The sequence below is a fragment of the Helianthus annuus genome, chromosome 10 (assembly GCF_002127325.2).
Source record: "Helianthus annuus cultivar XRQ/B chromosome 10, HanXRQr2.0-SUNRISE, whole genome shotgun sequence".
Taxonomy (NCBI): Eukaryota; Viridiplantae; Streptophyta; class Magnoliopsida; order Asterales; family Asteraceae; genus Helianthus; species Helianthus annuus.
In genome coordinates, this window is record NC_035442.2 from 175,457,170 (window position 1) to 175,478,251 (window position 21,082).

General features: G+C 38.8%; 2 protein-coding genes across 2 annotated transcripts; both read left to right on the plus strand.

Moving 5' to 3' along the window:
- Positions 1 to 6,867: 6,867 nt before the first annotated feature.
- Positions 6,868 to 7,508, plus strand: LOC110883437. The gene is made up of 2 exons (XM_022131193.1): positions 6,868 to 7,219; positions 7,285 to 7,508. The coding sequence occupies exons 1-2, from the start codon at positions 6,868 to 6,870 to the stop codon at positions 7,506 to 7,508; spliced, it is 576 nt and encodes a 191-aa protein (XP_021986885.1).
- An 845-nt stretch (positions 7,509 to 8,353) lies between these two features.
- LOC110883436 (uncharacterized mitochondrial protein AtMg00860-like) lies at positions 8,354 to 8,668 on the plus strand. Its single transcript, XM_022131192.1, has one exon. It carries the CDS (start codon positions 8,354 to 8,356, stop codon positions 8,666 to 8,668), a length of 315 nt encoding a protein of 104 aa, XP_021986884.1.
- Positions 8,669 to 21,082: the final 12,414 nt, after the last annotated feature.

The window sequence follows — 21,082 nt, forward strand, 5'->3', positions numbered from 1 at the left end:
CGTGGCCCTTACGTAAACACTTCTGGGCCTTAAGGAAAGAAATGATGCCCACCACGGCACCACTCTTGTCGCCATGAATCACTAATGGTTCTTCACCAGAATGAAGAATGCGGACGATCTTCTCCTTGCAAAGAATCTCTGGTCGATGTTGAGATAACCAATCTATACCAATAACAATGTCGAAACTACCAAGAACGATGGGGATGCGATCGATAGAGAAAACCTGACCCGCTAAAACGAGATTACAACCCTTAATTATATGCGTGGCCTCTAGACTTTTACCATTTGCTCACTCTACTATGTGCTTGGTGTTCATAAGTGTTGGTGTGCGCTTGAGCATTTGGCTAACTTTTAAGGACACATAACTGGTATCGGCACCCGAATCAAATAAAACATTAACATAAAAGTCGTTCAGTAGGAACTTACCCATCACAACGTTGGGGTCATTCCTAGCGTCTCCCTGACCAATCACAAACGCACGTCCCCTGGCGACATTGCCGTCATTGTTACCCCCGTTGTTACCTCCATTATTGTTCCCGTTTCCTTGGTTCAACTGTGGGCAATGTCTCTTGAAATGACCTTCAGCACCACACTGGTAGCATCCCTTGTTACCCTGCTGTTGTTGTTGCTGGTTCTGTGGGGCTTGTGGCTGCTGTTGTCGATTCTGGTTTGCAGGACGTGAGCTTCTGCAATCTTTGGCTTCATGACCAAGCTTGTTACATCTCTGACAACGATCTTTATTACACGGCCCGATGTGGTGTAAATTACATCGATTGCACTTAGGGTGGTTTCCCCTGTATCCACCCTGACTTCTATTCCCAAAAGACTGCTGATTGGGGCTCCTGTACTCATCCGTCTTTCGCTGCTGGGACTGAGGCTGAACCGAAGCGGAACCCTTGCTCGAATTTCCATCCCACTTGCGTTTGTTGTCACTAGGAGCATCTAAAGTGGTGGTAGCAGCATTGATATGTTTTGGCAGTTTATTCTACTCGACCGCCTGATCTATGAGACGATGAGCAAGTCGAGTGACTTGCTAGATGGTGCCAAGATTAGCCGCGGTCACATGACTCTGAATTTCTGGCACAAGACCCTTGAGGTACAGCTCGATACATTTGATGGGAGGGTCTACCATAGTGGGACACAATGTAGCTAATTCATTTGATCTCTTCGTATAAGCCTCAATTTCAGATCCCGTCATCTTTAAATTGAAGAACTCCACCTCTAGCTTGTGGATGTCATCACGACTGCAATACTCTTCCTTAATCAGATCCTTGAAGTCGTTCCATGGGGTGGCATTAGCAGCTGCCAGCCCTAACATTTGAACCTGTGCTTTCCACTAGGCTAACGCAGCACCTTCGAATGTTCCAGTAGCGTACTTTACCCTACGAGCCTCAGGGCATTCACACATCTCGAAGACATATTCGAGCTTCTCGAACCAATGAAGGAGGCCTACAGCTCCCTCAGTACCGCTGAAGGTAATAGGTCGGCAATCCATGAAGGTTTTGAACGTGCACACAGGTGGCTGAGCGTTCTGACCTGTTGTGAGAGAAAGATAAGACAAGGTTAAGCGCGAGAGTTGGGTCACGAGAGTAGGATCCAACATCCTAGGATAGGTTGGGAATAGCAGGTTATACCTCCTGCCTGAGCGGCTGCGAGTGCTGCCGTAACTTGTTCATTGATAAGAGCCGTCAACTGGGCTTGAGTTAGGTTCACACGTCCACTCATGATCTTCATATCAAAGGAAACATGAGTGAGAAAGGTGGCGCGAATGTGCGTAAGTGTGGAGTGACAGAAGAGAGTAAGCACGCAATGTTGCAAACAGTAGTCACTATGTTATCTAAGCATATCATGAGCAATGTTCTATGTAAACTAACAAGTGACTACTGTTTGCAACATTGCGTGCTTCGGGAGGTGGGGATGAGTTGCCGTCGGCTTCGAGAGGAGAGAAGGAGAGAGTAGAGAATTAGGGTTTTGTGTGTGTTGTGTGTCACACCCCAACCGATGGCGGAAACATCGGGATGAGACGAAGTGTGTATAGATTGCTAGAGACTTCATAACACTATGTGACAATATTTAATTAAATTCAAATTTTATTGCAAGTGCTAAAATTGTCATACAATATTCAAAACAAAATACAACATTGTTTCAACGAATAACATAACATTAAAAGATAGATAGATTAAAGTTGTGTATCTAGTCCATCCTAAACTTGTTTCATCAATCAACCATACTTCATTAATCAACCTGCAATATGTATTAAAATAGAGTTTCAATGCAAAGGCAATGAGCGAGTATATACAAGTTTGTTTACATAGCATAATAGAATAAAAAGGCTCAAATCCAACATGATTCATAATATGTGAATTACTAGTATGCAATTTTGGCGTACACTATGATCAAACCCAAGAATCCAACGCATAAAATAGCCTAATCCCAATTGATAGCGGGATGGTAAATGTTTAACTTAACAATACCCCAAGTTTAACGGGCGGTGCGTAAATCCTATAACGCTATAATTGTTAAGGTGGGCTAGCAAAGTTAATGAGCATATACGTTCCAAATCGTTCAAATAGAGCATACAAGAATCATAAGTAAAGCACATTAGTTTCATGTTTGTACAAGGATTGAGTATGTTTAGTTTAGTTTAAAGATGTTTGCATAATTATACATGTTGCATCCCAAAGTGTAAAGGGGAAAAAGGGATCGAGTATACTCACGGTTTACAAGTCTTGACTTGGAGATCCGAGAGTAAGTTAGGTGATGGATTAACTTGGAGCACCTAGTCCTTCTACACGAGGAAATATAGGTGTGTGAGTTTGGCGTTCAACGGAAGATTATAAATTCAGAGTTTAATATAACATAAAGTAGAATAAAGTACGATACGAAAAATAATCATCTTTAACTTAGTAACCCTTGTATGACACTATGTAACCGCTAGGGTTAGAATGTTTTCATGGGTAGTACACCCATTAGAATCATACTTTAGAGTTTTAGGTCTTAGATGTTATCCTACTACTTTAACATATAAACACAAGTTTAATGTTAAAGGTTCGAATGAGTGTATGTACATATTTAGGTTAAGTATTACATATTATTTAGTTCAATAGTTCAAGTAGGAGGTAGAAGATTAGAATCTTCGTTTAGGCACCTCGAGTTATCATGGATGTCATGTATGGGGTAGGAAGAACATGCTTCCATTTAGGAACCCCTTGAATGTTTACCACTTCACTTGATGTAAAAACAACCAAGGAGGGTCACGAACTAGGATTAGTACAATAATACAAACAACCTAACTAAAGAGAAATCATCAAATCATGTGAGGATTTTATGTTGGAACAACCCAAGTTGTTCCATAATCACTTCTCATCAAGAACCAAGCTTGAACATGACTTGTGGGTGAAATACCCTAATAAAAACAGAAAGTATTTGAGGTTTTAACCTCTGATTTATAGTGTCTCAACCTTGTTTTTAAGCTTAACCAACCATAAGAGAGGTTGTAAGCATTAGGACATAGGCTTGAGATGTGTTAGACACAAGTTGGATGAAGTTTAAACAAGTTTGAAAGAGTATGAAACAAAACAGAAAGTTCTTAGACCATTTCAGAGCAATTCCAGGTCTGATTTCTCCAAGGAGAAGTCAAGGAATCAAACTCTATGATTATCCAAGAAAGTAGGAAGAAGAATCAAGTAATTTCGTTAAGAAATGAGCAAGTTATACTCACTTTAGTGCCAGGGTATGAATCTGCCCGAATTCTGAGTTGCAAGAGTTTTGAGAGTGATTTTGGAGAGATTAGAGAGTGTTTGTAAAGTGTTTTGAGCTTGGAAGGGGTGTGTATTTATAGGAGAGGGTTTAGGTTAGGTTGTGGTTGAGTAATTAATGTTAAAACATGATTTAAAACTCAAAAACTCACCAAAAACCCGCCCAAAACGAGTCTGGTCGCGCTGGTTGCGGATCAGGCCATTTTAACGAGTTGATATATATTTTACTGGGCTGATATTGTTCAATGAGGAGTCCCAGCTCAGCTGGTTAATGCGTGGGTCTGTGGAACCACTGACCCGGGTTCGAGTCCCGTGGCCAGCGTTCTTTTTTTATTCTTTTTTTTTGTTTTGCTAAACTTTCAAATATTACACAACCAGTCCCTGCAAGTTCTATACTTTCAAAAAATTGCATAACCCACCCCTGAATTATTAAATAACCAAGTTATATTAAAAGAAAACTAACGTTTTAATTTAAACTAACTAAGTTAGTTTACTAACTTTAATATCTAACGAGGTTAACCAGTTTATTAATAAAAATAAACTTTTAAATAACAAAATTAGTTAATTTAATTAGTTTAAATGACCTTATTTATAACGAATAAAAATCTTTAAATGATTATTCATTTCGCGAAACTTTCGAGTTTCACTATTTTACGGGTTTCAACTTGTTTAACGAGCATTAAGCGTAATAACGAATCGGGAGTCTATGATAATATATCGTTCAAACGTGAACATTGCACATAAGTCTAACACAAACATGAATAAAATAGCTTCGTTTTCATTATGATCAATAGTCTCGAATTACAAACGAAACGAAAGTAGGTTACAAAGAGAGTACAAGTGTCTAAATATGGAAGGTACAACACGACTTGCTAAAATAAGAAAGGTTCGAAAATGCGGAGCGTTACATTGTGTACTTTGCAAGTAATGAGAAGCAACCCCCACACATGGGTGCTTGTATTCGCATAAAAGGGAGTGGGCCGAACCCATTCTTGGGCTGCCCTATTGGGTTTCGATTTTTATTAATAAATTTAAAAGTTTAGGAACCATATGTAAACTAGTGAAAGATAGAGGGGGTTAAATGTTAAAATACCTAAACCTAAATGTTAAAATAGGTTTATAACTAAAATTTGGGCTTTAAACCATGGGCCAGGTTTCAAAAATTGGGTTTTTTGGGTCAAAAAACATGGGCCCGATTAGTCCGATTTTGACCGATTTTGTCCGACTTTGACCGATTTTGACCATAACCGATTTTTTTGACCGACTAACTTAAATTTAGGCAGTAACCCACTGACTAGCGCCTAGGCGCCGATTAAACGGCCGCCTAGGCCAATTTCTGCAACATTGCATATGGCAAAGCCTATATTACTGGCAATTATAATGGCAGTGTGGCAATGAGAAATCACACTGACCTAATAGGTGGTGGACTATGTCCAAGCCTTATAGGCTCAATGGTTAAATGAGACCATGGCTAAAAATATATTATTATTGTCAAACCATTAAGACATTCTTTCTGTATTAACATTCAACGTAATGTTAATATTCCTGGCAGTGTGGCAATGAGGAATCACACTGACTATCAAGGTGGTGTACTATGTCCAAGCCTTATAGCCTATATGATCAAATGAGATCATGGCTAATATCATCAATACGATGATCATTTATTTTAACATCCATAGTGATGTCAAATGATTTGCCTACGGGCTATATTGTAAATTAAGACAATAACAGTTGTGGCCATATAGCTCCCTGTCCAAAGGTGGTGGACTATGTCCAAGCCTTATAGCCACATGATCAAATGAGATCACGGCTCATATATTATTAAATTTTAAATTGTCAAATGCGACAATTGCAGTTGTGACCTTATGGCACACTGGCCCAAAAAGGCGGTGGACTATGTCCAAGCCTCATAGCCTTTAATGGTCCTATGAGACCGTGGCTAAATATATTTGATTTATTTCATTTAACATTCAATGAAATGTTAAATCATAATTAGGCAGTTGTGAATTATGCACACTGGCCCAAAAGGTGGAGGATACATATATATATATATATATATCCAAGCCCTATAGCCTATATGATCGAATGAGATCATGGCTAATGACATTAATGTCAAGTCATCAATTCCGATTACCAATTATATTCAATATATTGCACTGAGCAATCATTTATTTTTGGCTTTTAGTCCAAGTTTATAGATATGGCGAACCAGAATTCTAATGGTCCAATGGAAGGCGTAATGACAATGTGAATGCTACCCGCGAAGGCGAAGGAAGTAACCTTCAAGCCTTGACTACTGCTGAGGTCGGCAAAGCCATGGAAAATTTTATGGTGAATTTTAGAGGATCGGGTTCAACCCATCAAAAGTCCTAATCAATCCCATATTCTTCCACACCTAAAAACAAGAGCTCATATTATTCCTCAAATGAGATGAGTGAGCCCAGACAAGTTGTCAAGGAAAATCCCGTACTATTAAAGACGGATGCAGTTACAAATATTTTGTATCATGCAAACCTCGAGACTTCACGAGGTGAAAGAAGCTATCGATGCCATGAAATGGCTCGATGAAATGGAGACTGTCGTAGCGGTCGTGCTGATCGAGACGTTGTGAAATTTGTATCTCAATCATTAAAGGGCGATGCCCTGACATGGTGGAATGCCATGATACAGTCAACAGGGAAAGTGATCCTGTATAATATAATGTGGTCCAAATTTGTAGACCTGATCAAGGAGACACACTGTCCTCCTCACGAAGTAGAGAAAGTGGAGTCTGATTTCTTGACTCTCACAATGAAGAATCAAGATTGTCGGAAATATGTGTCCGACAATAATTTTTTATCCAGATTGGTTCCGTATTTGATTACCCCGGAATCGAAGCACATTTCGCGTTTTATCGGCGGTTTGGCACCGGAGATAAAAGGCATGGTTAAAGCCTCCAAACCCATAAAATTTAGATCTGCTGTGGATCTATCTCTTTCCCTTACTCAGGATGAAGTAAGGTTGAAGTTAGTCAAAACTGAGACTGACGGGAAAAGGAAGCGTGGTGATGATCACTTCTAGAAATCGAAGAAAGGTAAATTTGGGTTCAATAAGAACCAGCAGAGGTCGGATGACAGACCTGTCTATAAAATTTGTGGTAGACGACATTGGGGACAGAGTCGTACGGACCAGTAGTCAAAGCCATGTGGCATCTGCAAAAAAGACTGGTCATAAGTCCTTGGATTGTAAGGACTTGAAGAACGTCGTGTGCTACGGATGTGGCGATAAGGGCCACATAAAGACTAACTACCCTAAACGAGCTGTTGAGGGTACTGCAAAGCCTAGGGAGGCAAAGAAGTCCAATGCTCGAGCTTTCCAACTAAATGCAAGAGAAGCAATTAAGATACAAATGCCAATACGGGCTTGGTTTTTGCTAGAGTTTTATTTGATTCTAGAGCCGATAAGAGATTTGTTGACCATAAGTTTAGTAAACTTTTAAACCAACCCCTAAAAGCTTTAGATATTACTTATGAGGTTGATATGGCAGACGGTAGCATAGAAACCGCTTCCATGATTCTTGATGGATGTGTTATATCCATTACGAATCATTCTATCCCTGTTAATCTTTTGCCAATGACGTTGGCGGGGTTCGATATGGTTTTAGGCATGGATTGGCTAGCTGATAACCAAGCCCGTATTGCCTGCGATAAGAAACTTATCGAGATTAATTCCCCTACGCTACGGATTGCCCAAGAAAGTATCTATGCTTAAGGCATCCAAGTGTTTGAAGAGATGATGTGTCATCTACATGGCACAAGTGACGATTGATGAACCAAAGCCAAAGATGAAAGACATTCCAATCATCTCTGAGTACCCAGATGTGTTCCCTGATGAATTACCCGGTCTACCCCCAGAAAGACAAGTCAAGTTCAGGATTGACATCTTGCCTGGAGCTGCTCCTGTAGCTAGAGCTCCATACCGATTAGCACCTACGGATATGAAGGAACTGAAGGTACAATTGGATGAGCTATTGGAGAAAGGCTTTATTCAGCCTAGTTCCTCGCCTTGGGGGAGCTCCTATCCTGTTCGTTAAGAAGAAAGATGGTTCAATGCGGATGTGCATTGACTACCGCGACCTGAACAAGATAACGATCAAGAATCGTTATCCATTGCTAGGGATCGATGATTTGTTCGACCAGTTGCAAGGAGCTAGTTACTTCTCGAAGATAGATTTGAGATCTGGATATCATCAACTGAAAGTTAGGAGTGAGGATGCTCTAAAGACAGCTTTCAGAACCAAATACGACCACTATGAGTTTCTAGTGATGCCTTTTGGGCTCACAAATGCACCTGCAGCATTTATGGATCTCATTAATAGAGTCTACAAGCCATATTTAGATAAGTTCACCATTATCTTTATAGATGACATACTTATCTATTCTCGTAATCAGAATGATCATGAGAAACATCTCAGATGCATTCATGAATTGCTAAAGCAAGAGAAGCTTTATGAAAAATTCTCTAAGTGCGAGTTTTGTCTTAGAGAGGTCTAGTTTCTTGGGCTTGTCATCAGTGAGCATGGTATCCAAGTGGATCCTGCTAAGATTAAAGCTATTATGAATTGGGAAGCACCCAAGACTCAATATGAGATTAGTAGTTTCTTAGGACTGGCCGGTTATTACAGAAGGTTCATTGAGAACTTTTCCCGGATAGCCACTCAATTGACTACTCTGACCCGTAAGAATGTCAAGTTCGACTGGGGTCCCAAGCAGAAAGAATCCTTTGAGATTCTAAAGCATAAATTGACCAATGCTCCTGTCTTAACCTTACCTGCAGGAGTTGAAGACTTTGTCGTGTACTGTGATGCTTCGTACACAGGTATGGGTTGTGAACTAATGCAACGAGGCAAAGTGGTTGCATATGCATCATGACAACTTAAGGTGCACGAAAAGAATTACACCACCCATGATTTAGAACTGGGTGCCGTTGTATTTGCACGAAAAGACTAAGTGCAGGTTGCAAGGTATGTAAATAGGCTGGAAGCTGCCCGGTAAATGCATAAGTGGAATTTTCAACTCCATGCATGAAGCCTAGTAGTCTTTTTATGTATCATTTGTTTATCTGATCCGCCTGTGGATCTTTATACACTTTGGTCTGTATAATATTTTGAACTTTGGACACTTGTATTGTAGTAGTTTTTTATACTCCCAAGACTTCCGTTGTGTTATTTGTGATTATATGTATCATTTTGTCATGTACCCCAAGTCCGGGCCCACAAGGAAATCAGAGTGTGACATTTCATATTATCCTAATGTTATGGCAACCTGAGGAGGTGTGGCAAATGAAAACAAAAATATCAAGCTTTCCCTTGTAAAATCTACTAGATCTGAGGGTTATTGAATTGTGTGTGTTTTTTATAAATATATATGTTTTTTATAAATATATTTGTAATTAACAAGTGATAAACACCTCTGGATTTGGGAATGATTGTCTGTAGGATCGTTGTTGAACCCGAATGAGTCAATCAGAAGAGTTGTTAATCCGATTCAAAGGTGGAATCAATGAAACGGACGCTCAAACTAAATATAATAGCTCTTGTATTGATTTAACAACGTTTACAACCTGAGAGCAATTCCGCAGCACTTCGTTACAAGTTCCAGATCTGTTGCCAAATGAACAACAAGTGCACTATTTATAGTTGGGAAGGTTTCGCTTATATGGACATCCATATGAGCGGAACTATTAGCTAATGGTTTCGCTTTTATGGACAATGTCCATATAAGCGGAACTTCTTGCTAAACCACCAACTTTCGTTTCTCGAACCTCATGCACTGGATATCCTATCCTATCCTATAACATGATACAAGACGAGGTCAATAGACGTAATGCACTAACCGACTCCTCCTCGGATATTGACGAAGTCTTCAGTGATCATTCTCTGTTATGACACCTCTTCAGTCTTGATCATTCTACCATCTTATTCAGATTGTAACAATGTAAGCATCTTTCAATCTTCGTCTTTGATCAGCTTCTCTCTTTTGAATGTTATACCAGGATCTCATCACTGGTTTTATCATCAGCAGCTTCATCATCAGCAGTCTCCCCCTCTCGTCAAGCTTCCGTGCTTTTAGGGATCTCATCCTCACTTTCACCTTGTCTTCAGACTCCCCCTTAGACTCTGCTCTCGGGATCGTAGTCTGGTACCTTAACCTGCAATCACTCATACACTTAATAAGCAACAATCATCTTTAATTTTCAGATATTGTAATCTGACAATTCAAATCATATAAACACTCCCCCTATCATCATGCTACCGCATATTCAACAATCAGGATCATGAACTGACATTTTAACAGTATAAGCATCCAAATCCCCCACAGTTAATCATCCAAGTCCAACTTAATGACCTTGGAGATATCACAAACTGTTTTTGAATTTTTGATTTTCAATATCAAGTTTCAAATTAATGAACTTATTTGTAGGTCCCTTTTCGGAGGATGACGAACCTCAAACCTTGTTATACGAACCCACTAGCGAGTGCGGAATCCAAGCTAGCAAGCAAACCGGTTTGAGACAAGCATAAACACAAGCACACAAGGGTTCACCGATTAACACCACTGTATTAATACGAATGAAGGTTCCGGTTACAAGCACAATGTTTACAAATCTAACTTGCAAACTCTCTAGTGTGTGTGTGTGTGTGTTTTGATAGAATGCTCTCAACTCTCTCTATGTGTGCATCTATCTCACAAGTCTCTCCAGTCTCTTCCCACAACACACTACATGGGTATTTATACCCATACACAGCAGGTCTGACCGAAGGATTAGACAGATTGTCTGAAGGACCATCTGTCGACCACAATGGCCATCGAAGGATCCATATATACTTCGAAGGATAGCATATCCTTCGAAGTCCATCAGTATCCTTCGTGGTTTATCTTTCGAGCCAATCGAAGGATAGACATAATCCTTCGATTGCTCATCCTTCGACTCAGACACTTCACAAACAAATTTACTAACTGTTGACTGAGTCAAACCAGGAGGACGGTTGACTTGGTCAACTTACAAGACTGACAAGGACATCGTTTACATATAGACCGAATACAGACAAAGTACAGACACAAGTGCATCAACAAACTCCCCCTTGGCTGTAGCTTTGTCTTTATCTTCTATAGTTGTAGACTCGTCTCAAACTTCGATGGTCTTTGGTCTTCGAGTTCTCAAAACTCTGATGTCCTTTCAAGTCTTCAATGTCGGAGGATCTTCAAAGTCTTCACGTATTGAAAGCAGAGAGTGTATCAACAAACTACCCGTATCATGTAGGAAGTGTGTTAACAAACTCCCCCTTAACATAAGCTCCCCCTTGAGTTATGCTCGTGAAATACTTTATCTTTATGAAGTGAGATCCTTGTGGTGTTGATGATGGCCAGCGGCAACTCGATCATCTTCATCTTTTGAGTGCCTTCTCGTCGTGTCTTCATTCCAAAGCTTTGTCATCGACCATGTTCTCCTAGCCTTTAGAATCTACACATGCAAGAAATCTAAACGCGTAATGAGAACAACTGCTTGGAATATAGTTAATCATAAACAAGCGACACACGGATGACCATGTCACAATCAAACACCGTCCGACAGTTTGAAAGTTTTTCAAAATTGACAATTGTAGGTCCGTGTTTCGGGATCGATTCCATGATTTTCATGGTTTTGTTCAAAGACGGAAGAGATAAGAGAGGATAAACAAACAAACTTTGTATTAATCCGGTAGTAAACATTACAAGTCGGCCCGATTACATGGAAACCGAACTAATACCAAAGAAGTATACATCCAGGGAGAAATCAAGTGGTGATTTCTCCCGGTGAGGACTCAAACCTCCTATCACTCTCTAGCACACACTTGTGCTCTCACTCTTGTGTTGCAAATGACAAGGTGTTGGTATTTATACCAAACACAGGTTGCACGGTCGAAGGATCAGACTGACTGGTCGAAACATCATCTATCGATCAGACAGTCTTCGAAAGATACACACATACCTCGAAGGATCACATATCCTTCGAGGTCCATCTTCATCCTTCGATGGATATCTTTCGAGCTCATCGAAGGATATTCATAATCCTTCGATGCCTTATCCTTCGACACCCATCATAGCACAACCATACTTTGTCTAGCAACACACACACGGTCAAACGAATAACCCTCTCGTTTGACCACTTCAAACGAGCGGGTCTATACACGTTCGTTTGACCGTTTCACTAACTATTACAAATTCAGCATAAAATAAAACTAATCTATTCGACAAGCAACGGACACAAAATCTGCATCAACAAATTCCCCCTTGTCCGTTGCTGTCGAATGCTGAAAATGCAACTGCAATCATCGATCTTCAGTCAAGTAATCATCTTCTCTGTGTAGACAAATTCCCCCTTGACCGATGATCCAGGTAAGTAGTATCTTGATGCTCTTTGTATAAAACTTCCCCCTCAAAGTACGCGTATCCGAGTCGAGTGTTGTGCAATTTCCTCAAAAGGCTCAATTGACCGATCTTCCGCTGATCTTCCAATACTCCAACCGGCATTTGATAAGGGTTCCATTCTATAACAACTGCATCAAGTCTTGATCTTTAAGCATACCTATGATTGCGTTTAGAAATTTACCGAAGAAATTCAACAAATGAAAATTTTTATCCCCCCATTTCTTTGGTAAGATCTCTAAACCTTAACAGATTCTTTCCACTTCAAAGAAACTGTCGTCAAATGTTCACCAATTCCCTCCACTGAGCGGAACTGTCATCAATCTTCATTGAATGTTCTCGGTTCCGAAAATTCACGAACATGACTTTCTTCTTTGCATAATCTAGTTGAATAAGAACGTCCCCTGGTACCCCGTAGGATCTGACTTGTATCCCCCCAAAGACCAAAGTCTTTGTGAACTCGTTAGGACCGGTATAGACGTTCCAGGTTCATACGTACGTCTTCAAATGCGAGAATATGACAATAAACAAAATCCTTTCGAACATTTCCGAATAACCGGTAACAATCATAAATACTGATGCGCGGAAGCGAACATATCGTGTTGTTTTTGGCCCATAATAGTCGCGTTACCATTTTTGTCATTGCATCGGTAACCGTGACTACCCCACAATTTTTCAAACATCAAGTTTTCATCATCTCTTGTTTTCATCATGCTGCATCACCCCGCGCGCTCCCAAATTCATACGAATTTTGATGTTGACATTTAGAAGCGCGGTTCAAATCAACTTTGCGAACACCCGACCCCACTTCATGTTTCATCTAAAACATTTGGTCCATATGAAAATAATACTTGTATCATTTGTGGCCCAAAAATTTATAAGTGCAAACAATAGTGTTAGGCCTAATATTGAACCAATTCGTTGTGGCCCACTTCCTTTGATGGCAACTAATAAAAACCATTAGTCAACAACCATAATATTATTCCATCACAGCCGACATCCATTCTTTCCCCTTTAAAAGAAATGATCCATCAACACATTGGCTGTAATTGGGTTGTATGGGCGGCAATTATCAACCACCAAAGTGGGCGGTGCATTGGAAGGTGAACACAAACAACAAAATGAAATTTATTTGGTGTCATGGGCGGTGCATTGATATTTGATCCACCCACAAGTTTGCAACCCTTTTTTTTTTTTTTTTAAATCATCAGCCGACATCAACATGTGTAATCTCTTTCCCCAAAGTCAGCCGATAAACATCATCTTCATTTTGTCTTTATTTCATTCTCTTTCTTCGATAAACAACAATCAGCCGACAACTTTCATGTCTCTCTCCTGGTCCTTTTCATCGAGACACACAACAAGCATTCAAAAGTCAACAACCCTAACATCACAGCCGACACAATCTTCTTTCTCTCTCCTGCGATACATTTCAGCCGACCACCATCATACCGGTTGATGATGATCCTTCGACCAAGGATTACCCTTCGAAAGCTGCTGATCTTTCGAACCTGTTGTGATGACCCTTCGATACACAACAAGGTGATCTTTCGAAGATATTTAGGGGGCAAGAAGATCTTTCGAAGCTGTTGATGTTGATCCTTCGAAATCAGACAAATGTGTGACCCTTCGATTCAAACAGATAATCTATCGAAGTTGTTGAGGGTTAAATGTGATCTTTCGAATTGAATGGTCTGACCCTTCGAAACCAGTTGGGTTGACCTTTCAAAAGTAGCTGATCTTTCGAAGTAATGTTTGATCTTTCGGAGTTGTGAGTGATCTTTTCTGGCACATGTCAGATCTGAATCTGACAAACATCAGCTGCTATCATATCAGAACTGACCTTTTTTTAAAAAAGATTTGACCCTTCGAAACAAAGAAAGATCCTTCGAATCATGGAAGGATGACCCTTCGAATGAAGGAATGATCTTTCGAGAAAATGTTTTGACCTTTCGAAGTTGTTGTGGGTGGAAGTTGACCTTTCGAAACAGAAACCTGATCTTTCGAAGTTCTTCACATCTTTCAACACATGAAGATGTGAAGAACATCAAGAACACAGACATCTGGGTAAATTTGCAGATTCGATGAAAACATTTGTACACGATTTTTGATGATGGAAACTTGAAGATTTAGGAGAAAAACATAAAAACCAACACTCGTTTTATCACAGATCTGGATATTCGGGTCCAGATCTGAGTTTTTCTCATTTTCACCATTTTTACATCTTGAACAAAAACCCACAAAAATCACAGATCTAGAGCACATGTGACTTAGTAAACGGTTAGTTTTACTAAATCGGGCACCATGGCTCTGATACCAATTGTAGGTCCGTGTTTCGGGATCGATTCCATGATTTTCATGGTTTTGTTCAAAGACGGAAGAGATAAGAGAGGATAAACAAACAAACTTTGTATTAATCCGATAGTAAACATTACAAGTCGGCCCGATTACATGGAAACCGAACTAATACCAAAGAAGTATACATCCAGGGAGAAATCAAGTGGTGATTTCTCCCGGTGAGGACTCAAACCTCCTATCACTCTCTAGCACACACTTGTGCTCTCACTCTTGTGTTGCAAATGACAAGGTGTTGGTATTTATACCAAACACAGGTTGCACGGTCGAAGGATCAGACTGACTGGTCGAAACATCATCTATCGATCAGACAGTCTTCGAAAGATACACACATACCTCGAAGGATCACATATCCTTCGAGGTCCATCTTCATCCTTCGATGGATATCTTTCGAGCTCATCGAAGGATATTCATAATCCTTCGATGCCTTATCCTTCGACACCCATCATAGCACAACCATACTTTGTCTAGCAACACACACACGGTCAAACGAATAACCCTCTCGTTTGACCACTTCAAACGAGCGGGTCTATACACGTTCGTTTGACCGTTTCACTAACTATTACAAATTCAGCATAAAATAAAACTAATCTATTCGACAAGCAACGGACACAAAATCTGCATCAACATTATTTTATTTTCAGAAACACAATCAGCTTACTCAGATTTTGAAAACTCAGCATCTCAGATATCGGTTGTTGAAAATAAAGTAGAAATCAAAATCTTTTTGTATTTTCTGAAAATATAAAGAAGTAAAGAAATATATACAAACATATTTATAGACAATATTTTTGTTTAAGTATACGACAGAGGATCATATCAGTTGTTGACAAGTTACAAGTACCGTTGAGCTTAATTTCACTTTAAGAATTAAACAATTCACTTAGATTATCGATATACTAGTCCACTTAAATTTTCATACAAATTTCAACTAATTCAGGATACGATTTAGATGTTTTAGGAACTTAAACTCATTCATGTGTCCCACCTCTTGAATATACTCCCGTATCCAGAATCCCAAATATTCAGTCTTACAGGTGAGTATACCGCAAATGATATCTGTCAGGGGTTAGATGCGAGGGCCGTGAGAGCTCAGGTCGATACTTCCGTATACGCAGAGAGATGACGGCTTCGACTTTCTGGTGTGTCCCCTTTAGAGGATCTTTTAGTTACAACAGCACACGATTAGCATTTTGCAATGTTTCATCGATTTTTATGCTGAGGGTGGTTGCTATATTTCAAGCAATGCGAGAAAGTATTATTCGGGGACTAGGTCAGTACTTCCATACAGCAGAAGTCCCGGAATAATACCCCAGATATCACTGAGTATAAAGACCTAGTATCTCAGAATATGGGACCTTTCAAACGAGATTTCAGGGGTTACCTATATATCCAAGTAGTGTTCCCCACAAAATAAGCAAGTGTTTGAATTTAGGTTTATATCCCGAAAAAGTTTACTAAGTGTATAAAAACCTATCGACATATCATCAGTGAGACTGTTTAACGCTTATTAATTCTTTACAATTCTTTAGCATACCGTAACTGTCTACTGATGTACTATCATTTCCTCTTTTTACGCAAAACTCAATTTTTTGAATTTTATCATATTTTTTTTTTATTTTTCAAATTTTCTAATGTTTTTGGATTTTCTGACAAATATTTCTCCCCCTAAAATACAAAATCATTAAATAAAATTTTACAACACGATACTGATAGCTTTGTCTCGCCATCCATGTTCTGCATCTTGTGAACTAAATTACAATAAAAACAGTAATTACCCCCATGATTTACAACACATTGATTTTTACAGTTTGAAAACCGTTTTTCAATCTGATGAATGTAATCATGTTTGTTCAGCCGTGAGGGTTTCGGCGTATTCAATCAACATTTATTCAAACAAAACTAAAAACAAACATATTTTTGGTTTTTCAAATTTTATCAAACTATAAGCATATTTTTGGTGTTTACTTTTTCAAGTTTTTAGGGTTTTGAAAATATTGTTTATTTATGTACAAACAACACTCAAACTAATCTCCCTGTTCAACCAAACCAGGGTCCTGCAACCTCTTCCTGTGCCAGGCTGCTCCAACTTCCCTTTTCACAATCTTCAGCTTCATTGAGCACCTGCACATTCAAACTTTATCAATCATTTGAACAATTTAGCCCAGGTCTATTGAACCTTAGGCATTTCAACACAATAATTTTCATTCAATTTTGGAAATTCGTTGTCATTTAAAACTTTTTCAGCTTTAATTTCAACTTTCACATCTTTTACCGACAACACTTGTTTCTTAGCATTCCACACTTGACCTTTCGGAGTACCTCTTTTGTAAACATTTGTCTCTTTTTGAACCTTTTGATTTTGAACAACATTTTTAGGTTTCCAAAACTCTTGAGGTTTTGTCATATCAACAGATGTTCTCCAACTCTGTGTTGTTCTGAATCTAGGTGTGTGAGAATTCCAGGTCTGTCTTGAATCAAACTTGTTTGAACTTGATTTCCATTTTTGATTGGAAACAAACTTGTTCATATTGTATCGCCAAGTTTGTTTCGAATCAAATCTAGTTAACCTTTGTTTCACACTCTCAGATTTCTGTTTTTCAACATCAACAGGCTTTGGATTTTGACACTTTCGTGCAACGTGTCCAATTTGATCACATTTAAAACACACTTTCTTTGAAACATCCTTGGCCTGTTGTTGTTTCTTTTTCATAGCATCAAACTCCTCATTAGACTGTTGTCCAAATTTGAGTTTTTCCTCTTCTTTCAAGCTTTTCCCTTGAACAAAATTCATTTTTTGTTGCAAATTTTGTTGTTTACTTTGATTCCAATTATGCTTCCTTTTATAACCCAAACCAGCCTTCATGTTTTTCTTCTTAGAACCAGGTTTGTTATAAAAATATTTATGACCTTTACCAGCAAACTTCGGAATCTCAGACTTTTCAAACTCAACCATTTTGAAAACTTTATCAACCTTTTCTGAAATCACATTCTGAATCGGGAATACAACATCTAAGAATAGTTTGTCCGACCCAATCATGGTATAGACCAATCCCTTTGAATCATCATTCAAATTTTTCTTGGATTTTGTGTTTTTCAGATATCCATCATAAAGATTTCCTTCATCTTCATCCTGTGATTCAGACTTACCTTTTGTAAACTCATCTTTCAAAACGCTATCAACAATCTTACTTACCACCTCTGAATCATCAGCATCATCAGATTTGGTGTGAGTCACATCGATACTTTCAGGTAATTGGTCAGCTATGTTCAAACCCTTTGCCACCTTTTCCTCATCATAAAAAGTATAGTTGTTTCTCAATGGTGGTGGTACCTGATGAAATTCTGAACCAATACCCTTTTTGCAATTATCAGTATCTTTGTCATCTGGTGTGATGTTGAAAATGCGTTCAAGAATGTACGAAGAGTTATGATAACTTTGAAGTTTGGTTACTACCTTTTCTTTTTCAGCCAAGACTTGTTTAAGATTAGCAATTTCATCAACACATTTGTTCAATTCAATTTGCTTTTCTTTAAACTTTCTTTCATACATTTCTTTAGTGACTAAAGTTTCAGATAATCTTTGATCAAAACTTTTGACTTGGCTTTTCAAAGTATCATAAGCTTCTTGTACTCTCTGACTCGACCACTTTAAAGAATCATATTGTTTTTGTAAATCTTGACATTTAGATTCTTTTTCAACACAATCAACACATTTAGCAGTACACTTTTCTTTCAAAACCTTATTTTCTTCTTCAAGACCATGACATTTTAGTGTTAGCTTTTCGACTTTTAATTTCAAAATTTCTTCTGTTTCAACCATTTCTTTACATTTCATTTTGAAAACATTTTCAAATTTGGTTGCTTCAGTTTCTTTTGCTTTTATTATTTCTTCTTTTTCAGTACAGGCTTTGCACATTTCTATGCAATTCCTGCACCTATTTTCCTTTTCATCAACTAAATCAACATTCGATAGATCAGAAGATTTTCTTACCTCAGCCTCTTCCAGCACCGATTCTTCTGTCTCAACTTTCTAAACTTCCTCTTTGTTCTCTTCTTTCCTTCTTTCTGTTCTTCCTTGATCTTCTGTTTTTCTTCAGCTTTCTGTTCCTCTATAGCAGCAGTCTTCGCAACAGCTTTTACTTCTTCAATCATCTTCTTCAATTCTTCTTCTTTCCTCTTTTTCAACTCTACCACCTTCGGTAGACTTGCTTCACAAACCTCTCTTATCTTCTTCTCCAAATCAGGCAAATACTCTTTATCAGATAACCTTCGTGTGTTGAAAGTAGCCTGCCTTGGAAGAAGATTTGTTACAGCTTTGAAATCCACTTTTGATGGGTTAGCAACTGGATTACCCTGTGGATCCATGTAACATTCCAATTCTTCATTCCATCGTTTGGCTCTCTGGGCTTCTTTGAAAGGTTCGTTTAATTTTCCAATTTCCCATCTTGCATAGTCTGCTTTCCACCATCTATCAGGATCAGCATCAGCAACAAATGCATACCCAACAGCATCCTTTTCTGGGCAAACTTGACTCCAGTCGTAACCTTCATCGTCATATATAACTGCAAGAGCCCTAGATTTTTCTTCAGGCTGTTTCAATCTTGGTGGCTCAGACTTGTTCTGATGGTATATCGCTTTCTTGTAATAATCTTCATTGAACGGGTTTTCAGAATCATCAGCAGCATACGCATTTCTGCACTCGCGCTTGAAGTGACCTTTTTGTTTGCATTTGAAGCATGTCACTTTGGATTTATCAAATCCTAGTTTGGTAGATGGTCCACCAATTGATTTCCTCCCCGTGATCTCCATGAATCGCTGTGCTCGACGAACCGCACTGGCCATGCACCATCTTATGTCCATTAGTTCCATCTCCTCGGGGTCTAATTGATCATAATCTTCTTTTGTCAAATTGGTATTACCAATCTTCCGTGCAACGAGGCATTCATACGATTCAAGTACAGATGCCAAGAAAATCATCTGTTGTTTTGCCGACTCTTCGCTGAAATTCTGCCCATTCTTCAAATCAACTGCGATATTACACTGGAATAGATTCTTTGAAGCAGATTGGTCTGAGATATTTGAAGAAGATCCACTGTGAAAACCACTGTGAAGACTTTCATTATTCACTGAATTTGAACTTTCTGCAGAAAACGTTGTTTTTGGAGATCCAGCCTGAGGTGCATTTCCTCTGTAGTAAAGTTCCACATTCTGCTGATAAGCTGGACTGTTGACTTTGGATCTTTTTATCTCCAACTCATGGCTTTCAAGCCTTTCTATTAGCAAATCACTTTTAAATCATCAGGCTTGATTGTATTTTTAAGCATTAGAGCGGAAGTATTGCCAATCTTGATCATTGGGCAATGAATCAAACAATTTATCCACCATCGTCTCTTCAAAATATTTGATTTCATGTCTTGCCAACTCCATTTTCAGATGTCTGAATCTTTCGATCATTTTACAAACAGATTCATTTTTCATACAACAGAATAAATCAAACTCTTTACGCAACAATTTCTTTTTGTTTTTGACAATTTCATTACTTCCTACACACTTTTTCCCTAACGCTTCCCACAAATTCTTTGAAGTTTTCTCTTGTTCAAGTAACGAAATAATATCCTCTCTCACTGACTGTTTGATTAATGTGATCATCTTATATTCAGCCACAATATTTTTTATGTCTATGTCTGTGAAATCTTTTGGATCGATTAACTCTCCTCCCTCTTTCACTGGTTCAATGTATCCATTTGTCAATTTTAACCAGCTTTCAGGAGCGAAAGCTTTTACCCAACCCTCAAATCTGTTTTTCCACCAGTTATAGTCTCCAACTTTCATTAACTTTGGTGGCTTCTGTTGGCTTCTGTACATGTTCTCAAACTTCAAATTCTCCGAAATCTCTCTTGAATATTCTTTCAACTCAGATCTTCTGTCTGTCGATTCGGAAGTGAAAGCGTTGTAGAATGTGTTGTAGAACTCTTCACCGTTGTTTGACATCTTTAATCACTGAGAGCAAACAAACAAACTCAATCAGTTTAAACAATATTAAGTAATCTGTAATACACTAACACTCGATTGTCGTGAAATGATCTTGACACGATAAAGTTCACTATTGAGCGAAATATGACACTCGGGCGAAATCAGATTGTACTAATGAGCGAAACCCAAGTTGTCTGTATAAGCGAAACCAGCTGATGACAAAAGAGCGAAATCTGGTTGGACAGATAAGCGAAACCTGTTTGGACAAATAAGCGGAACCTTTGATGTCAAATAAGCGAAACTGACTATGTCCGGATAAGCGGAACTACAATGTCCGTTCGAGCAAAACCTTTGAGCGGAACTATGTAGTTTGGAGCGAAACTAGTGTCACAGAAGCGAAACCTTTTGAGATTTTGTTCACTGGAGCGAAACCATGTGGTCATAAAAGCGAAACCATACAGTGTTCACATAAGCGGAACCACATCCGAATGTAATTTGGTCCATTTATAGGTCGAATTTTGATATGAAACTTTCAAGGGTTTGTTA

What these genes read in the sequence shown, in the direction of transcription:
- LOC110883437 (XM_022131193.1), top strand. Translation starts at nt 6,868, where the DNA reads ATGACAGACCTGTCTATAAAATTTGTGGTAGACGACATTGGGGACAGA. An exon ending in AAGAGATTTGTTGACCATAA is followed by an intron (nt 7,220 to 7,284) that starts GTTTAGTAAACT and finishes TTGATATGGCAG; the next exon opens with ACGGTAGCATAGAAACCGCT.
- LOC110883436 (XM_022131192.1), top strand. Translation starts at nt 8,354, where the DNA reads ATGAATTGGGAAGCACCCAAGACTCAATATGAGATTAGTAGTTTCTTA.